The 6,757-nt window shown below is 40.4% G+C and overlaps 1 protein-coding gene across 1 annotated transcript; it reads right to left on the bottom strand.

The window, feature by feature from the left end:
- Positions 1 to 532: 532 nt before the first annotated feature.
- Positions 533 to 6,409, bottom strand: LOC139666031 (ras-related and estrogen-regulated growth inhibitor). The gene is made up of 7 exons (XM_071545104.1): positions 6,358 to 6,409; positions 4,588 to 4,644; positions 4,237 to 4,310; positions 3,262 to 3,400; positions 1,921 to 2,014; positions 1,361 to 1,432; positions 533 to 644 (listed from the first exon to the last, which is right to left on the bottom strand). Exons 1-7 carry the CDS (start codon positions 6,407 to 6,409, stop codon positions 533 to 535), a joined length of 600 nt encoding a protein of 199 aa, XP_071401205.1.
- Between the last annotated feature and the right edge of the window lie 348 nt (positions 6,410 to 6,757).

Below are 6,757 nucleotides of genomic sequence, written 5' to 3'. Positions count from 1 at the left end.
CATGAGTGTTTAGACTCTTTCATCCATGGGTTTCCGCACTCAGGAAAATTTATATTTTAATTTTCAAAGAGGAAGGAAGAGTACAAACGTTTCAATGGAGCCAAAGGTTTGAAGTCTAGAAATGTCTGGAAACTGATTTATTGACTGATACACAAAACAAAAGAAATAGCAACTGAAAATATTATTACCATGAATCCTGTTAATAACCAGAAAAACTGTAGCTGTAGTGAAATATGGAGAAATCCACCAAATCATTCAGACTTGCCTAAAAGCACCAAAATTGGTCTACATGTACAGTTTGACGCGGAGCCATCATAAAAATGGTTCTTCTTTCCTCCATAAAGCAGCGAATTGATTTTCCTCCATATCTGCTGAACTGATAAATTATGTCTACAACTGTGTTTTGATGGCCAAAGAATTAGTGCTGAGGAACACATAAACTGCTCAGATCATCATGTAATGGTGAATTCAATGAGAAAGAAATAGATGGTAAAATGGGACAAGAATACAATGTCCCATGTGGTGGCTCTGGTCACCACTGCATGGTTTTGGATCGGGTCAGTTTCCTGGTCAGAGCGTGGCGAACGCTCAGCATGTAGGAGCGGCGGTCAGGCAGCAGGGGGCGCTGTTGGTCCAACACCAACCTGGAGGAAGAACGTACGCCGCAGAGACGACTGCCAAAAACTCAGTTATGTCATTCCTTCTCTTGTCTCCTTCATTACCAAAGTGGATTCAACAGGGGAAGTCAATACGAGATCAGAGGTTTCACCTGGACACCTGATCAGTCTAGTCTAATCTAATCTAATCTAATGTAATGTAATCTGATCTAATGTAATGTAATGTAATGTAATGTAATGTAATGTAATGTAATGTAATCTAATCTAATTTAATCTAATCTAATGTAATATAATGTAATCTAATCTAACCTAATCTAATCTAATCTAACCTAATCTAATGTAATCTAATCTAATCTAACCTAACCTAATCAAATCTAATGTAATCTAATGTAATCTAACCTAATCTAATGTAATGTAATGTAATGTAATGTAATCTAATCTAATGTAATCGAATCGAATCGAATCTAACCTAATCTAATGTAATCTAATGTAATATAATATAATCTAATGTAATCTAATGAATCTAATCTAATCTAATCTGATCTAATCTAATCTAATGCATTCTAATCTAATATAATCCAATACTGTAATATAAAAAGTTCAATAAAAGACATAAATACTCATAAAAGCAACAGAGAGCTACACTACAAATTTTAAGGTGCGTGTGTGTGTGTGTGTGTGTGAACAGATAAACTGACCACCGCTAACTGTGTGAAGTCAGATATAAAATAGCCCAACCAAACCTAATAAGCTGAAACACTGCTGTTTCCACAGCTAGCACAGCCTCCGCTACTGACAGCTCCCTGAAACCACACCTACACACACACACACACACACACACACACACACACACACACACGCATACACACACACACACACACACACACCACTGATTGATAATTATTCAGTATTATGTGTAAGTAGTGACAACATAGACACCAATTGCAAATACAATTTAAATAATACAGTAGTAAAATAAAATGATATTGATTATGAAAAGTAAAAGTAACAAGATGACAAAAATGTTAAATAAATAAATAGATAAATAACAGCCAAGGGGAAGATTAGTGAATAAAAAAAAGAAATACAGTTTTTAAAATGAGAAATAAACAATCATTCTGTTTACATTATTGTGTTATTACTGGTATAAATTAATGAATAGTGTTTGTTATACTACTAGATACAGTGGGAGCAAGGAGTACTTCTTCACCAGGCATGACAGTACTACTGACAACACACACACACATACGCACGCACGCACACACACACACACACACACACACACACACACACACACACACACCTTAGATCCTTGGCCAGTTCCTGTCCTTCCTCTGTTGTCACCTCCCTACCGATCTCCATGTCTGCCTTGTTGGCTACCAGCACTGTGGGAACAACTGGCACACACACACACACACACACACACACACACACACACACACACACACAGAGAGACAGAGGGAGAGAGAGAGAGAGTGAGAGAGCGATGAAGTGATAACAAAGTGACAGGATGATCTAGGAGAGCTGTGAATTTTGTGGCAGAGCTGTTAACAGACTACCTACAATACATAGGATGGCCTAACAAACATGGAGTGTGTGCGTGCGTGCGTGCGTGTGTGTGTGTGTGTGTGTGTGTGTGTGTGTGTGTGTGTGTGTGTGTGAGTGAAAGTGACAGTAGACAGAAGTCAGACTGAGTTAGAACAGAGACAGACTGAACCTAACAGCACAAATACTGAACACAGTGTTCCTCTTGAGAGATAATACTATCTGTTGGATGTAGATCAGTAGTTTTTAGTCAGTCAGTCAGTCAGTTACTTAACTGGCAAGTTAATTAGTCACCTGGATTCTGTTTCATCTTAAGCCATCTTTACACAGTCTTTACATCTGTAGTTATGGTGGGGTTTTTTGTGTAAAAATGTCAAGCCAAAGGCAGGGTAAAAATAATCGGACCCACTTCACTACCCTAAGCCCGACCTGACCCACTGTTTGATCTGTGTAAGACGGAGAAATGCCTGGTAACCATCTGGTGTACCCTAGTTCTAGCTAGTATAATCCCCATACATGCTGTTTTTTTCTATGCAGAAATCTGCCAATTGAATGTGTCCTTGATCGTTGGCAAAGGTACATGTAAGACCTCTTCCAAACCGTTGGGTTCCGCCCTTAAGTGGTGGAAGAAGACAGTGGGAATAACGGGGGAACCAGTTGCAAAAGTTGAAATTTGGTGGATCACTTGCATATCAATCTCGGAACCCATCACCTATTGGTCTGACGATGATTAGACTCTGGGGGCGATGGCCAATATTTCGGGGTTTCCGGTGTAGCCAGTGGACATCCGGGCCAAGACTTCCTCTTCCGTGCGCCGGTCATTGTTTACAGTCCGATTAGCAACTTGAGATGCGAGGATGGAGTTGAGAGACGACGTCTCATATGCGGATATCTGTTTATAGAGATTAGCCGAAATGTCGTCTGGACCTAAAACACCTACAATAAGTATCAATGTTTGTGTATTGTGTGGAGAAACGTTCAACTCTTGTGTCTAAAGTTGTAAATTGGACTGTAAAGAATGACCGGCGCATGGTCGGTAGTTATCGGTTTATGGTTTGGTCTATGTGTTTCTACAGATGTTAGTTAGTTACTTAGTTACCCAGGCTTTGTTTGGTTTGGTCTATGAGTTTCTTGAGTTGTGGGACCTCCATGAAGCTGAGGCGTTGTGTGATGGAGTAGAGCAGCAGGAAACCATCGGCCCAACGGATAGAAGACTCTAGAGAAGCCAGAGAACTCTCCTGGAGGAAAGAATGGGAGCAGTATGAGGGGTAACATACTGTAAGGTATGGTAAGGTAATGTAACATAACATATCGTAACGTAATAGAGTGGGAAATAATGACATTCACACTCAATTTAGTAAACATTACATTCCTCCACCTCGATACGCTATTTTTACCTCCGCCAAGGAGGTTATGTTTTCGGTGCTGTTTGTTTGTTTGCCTGTTAGCAGGATTACGGAAAAACTACTGGCCTGATTTTCATGAAACTTGGTGGAAGGGTGTAGCATGGGCCAAGGAAGAACCCATAAAATTTTGGAGCGGATCCGGATCCGACTCACGAACAAGAAATAATAGCACGAACCTTGGCGGAGGTCTGCGCTCTCTGAGTGCCCTTCTAGTTACCCGTTTGTCATGTGAAAAGGTTAGCTAACGGTTCCGTTTAGGCAAGTAAACAACTTTGGTTATGGTTAGGGTTAAGGTTTGGTAACTACAACATCTTTGATTGGGGTTAGGGTTGGGTTTAGTCAACTAAAACCTTGGTTAAGGTTGGGGTAATGTTTTGGTCATGGTTACATTTGCTAAAAGCGAAAATTTTAAGCACAGTAGAGAACTTATTCACATGAGTTGGGAATTGAACCCTGGTTCGGAGTTGAAGGTAAATGTATCCACCCACCCACCCACCCCCCGCACGCCCTACCACACCCGACCCTACCCCGACCTCGACACCCTCTTTCTTCTAAAATCTTTCAAATTCATTAACGTTAATGCCGCCATGAAAAGAGAGCAGCCCAGAATGAATGACTCTTTTTGTGTCCTGTGATGCTACGATAACATAAGACAAACAAAAATATACCTTATGAGCTGTGTCCAAAATCTCCAAATCAACAGCTTCCTGGTCCACCACCCTACGGCATCTGTAGGTCACCTCTATGGTAGTACACACACACACACACACACATTTAATTAATTTTATCATGATGATGAGCAGTAGAATTGTGTCAGTAATATCAGTGTCTGTCATAAAGAATGGCGTCACATTATCATTAGCAGCACGTTGTTGTTTTAATGGTCTATTGCTTCAACGGCCCTCCTCTCTTTCACACAAAGAGCGAGATGGTGTGATTATAAAGTGATCTATTGATCCAGAAAAAGAAAACACACTCTCTCTCTGTCACACACACAGGCTGAGTGGTATCACCGTTACCCTTTTTATGGTCGTACTCGCCGATGAATCGCTTGGTTATGAAACGAACACACAGCGCTGGAGACACAGAACAGACTCCGTCACTGAGGAACACACTGACTAAAACACAGCCGACAGTAACATATTCCTCTCTCACATACACATACACACACATATGTCAAGTTCCCTTTTTACAATAATCCAAGAAAACCAGTAGATGCGATGCCTAGCTGGAGCGTCCGCTCCACAGTTGACATGCAATTCATGTTTTTGTGTTAGAGAATTAGGGTTCGGGTTAGGGTCAGGGTTAGTAATGTCACCTGCCTTGCTAAAACAGGTGCACTAACGCTTTCCAGGTGCATGATTGAAGTGAGTGGAACTATGTTGACTTTAACGCGCCACCTGTTCACACCAAAGTCCTGCAGTAGCACAGAGCTGTCAAAATATTTATTAATTCATGCATTGACGTATCCACTCCAGCTAGGAAATCCCTGAGCTACTTCCTGGAATGTGGATGTACAACGCGCCACCCTCCAGCTTTTTTGATGCTTGAGCGCACGCTGCAGGGCTCTTGGGCCCTGTGCCGACCTAACAGCGCATACCATAATTCCCCTAAGCACTGCTGGACATGCTGGACTGTTATACCTCTGCAGGAGCTTGTACAGAGCACATCATTAGACTTTAAGTACGCTGGATGACAATGTTGAACAAGGTCCATAAATGATATTTAAACCACCGAGGAAAACGTAGTCTGCTTGAACTTGACCGCTAGAAGAATGGTTTGCGTTACGTAAGTTTGGAGGCGAATGAATCATAGAGCTGCCAGTAGCGGTGGACCACTTCTGCTAGTCTCTTCAAGTTGCTCCATGCTTCCTTGTTGTGATTTTGTGACCGGAAGTGAGGTAGGCAGTGAGGTTGGCTACCTGAATCCTGAATTCATCGGTAACACTTTACAATAAGGGTCACTCAGTTAAGGGTTAGTTAATGCTTAATAAGCATTAACTAACCCTTAATTAACAGTTAACTAATGTGTCTGGTAATCATGTACTAATGGTGTTCATGTTAACTAAGGTATTAATTTATACATTATTTAATAGTTTATAGATGAGTATTAAATAATGTATAAATGAATACCTTAGTTAACATGAACACCATTAGTAAATTACACATTAGTAAACTGTTAATTAAGGGTTAGTTAAGGCTTATTAAGCATAATGAAAGACATGCCAACATTACACATATGCTACATTACACATATGCTACATGTACGCTACGCCTGGGTCTCCATTGTAAGTCTATATGAATCCTTGGCATAATCTTAGATGTTCGGTCAGATCTTACAGGTCTAAGGTAGATGTTCCATGCACTGGTTCTCTACGATTATGGTGGAAATCCAACTTCACACACACACCAAACTGGTCTTATGAAATTTTGTGAAATCACCAAAACTTTACCCCTAACCTTAACCAAGTTGTTTTAGTTGCTAAACGTTAACCAAAGGTTTAGTTGCCTAAACCTAATGACAACCTTAGTCCTAACTGTTAGCTATTTTCACGTGACAAACAGGTGAAAATGGCGTGTTATGTGACAATTATGTGACAATTTGTCCAATTGTCACATAATTAAATTTGTGGTCATTCTTCATAATCTTAACATTATTCATGACAACAACACATCATCACACACACACACAAACACACAGAGTTGCTCCTTTCTGTCTCTCTGTCTACCTACCTGTCTTTGTGTCTGTCTGCATATCTGTCTGTCTGATTGTCTACCCTGCCTGTCTACCTGTTTTTCCAGTGTTCTGAGTTCCAAGAACGAGGAGTTTAACTGGAACCATTTTCCTGCCAGATTCCACAGTCAGTCCTGCTGTCTGTCCCTGCATTACTGTGAAACCCTGAAGAGAAGAGGACAGAAGAAGAGGAGGAGAGGAGGAGATACTGTCATACAGAGGCACTTTTATATGATCATACTGCAGCACTGTTGGACATTTTCAATATACTGTATCAATAATTTGGCGTACCTTCAAAGGTAAACTGTAAGTGGCAATGTAAAACTATGTGTAACAATGCAAAACTATATGTAGCAATACAAAACTATATGTAACAATACAAAACTAAATGTAGCAATACAAAACTATATGTAACAATACAAAACTATGTAACAATACAAAACTATGTAACAATAC

The sequence above is a fragment of the Centroberyx affinis genome, unplaced genomic scaffold (assembly GCF_046629955.1).
Source record: "Centroberyx affinis isolate AG114_WGS23_722 - 3 ecotype Tasmania unplaced genomic scaffold, CSIRO-AGI_Caff_v1 ptg004772l_1, whole genome shotgun sequence".
Taxonomy (NCBI): domain Eukaryota; kingdom Metazoa; phylum Chordata; class Actinopteri; order Beryciformes; family Berycidae; genus Centroberyx; species Centroberyx affinis.
Note: the sequence above shows the minus strand (reverse complement) of the source record. Positions and strands in the feature narration are given on the sequence as shown.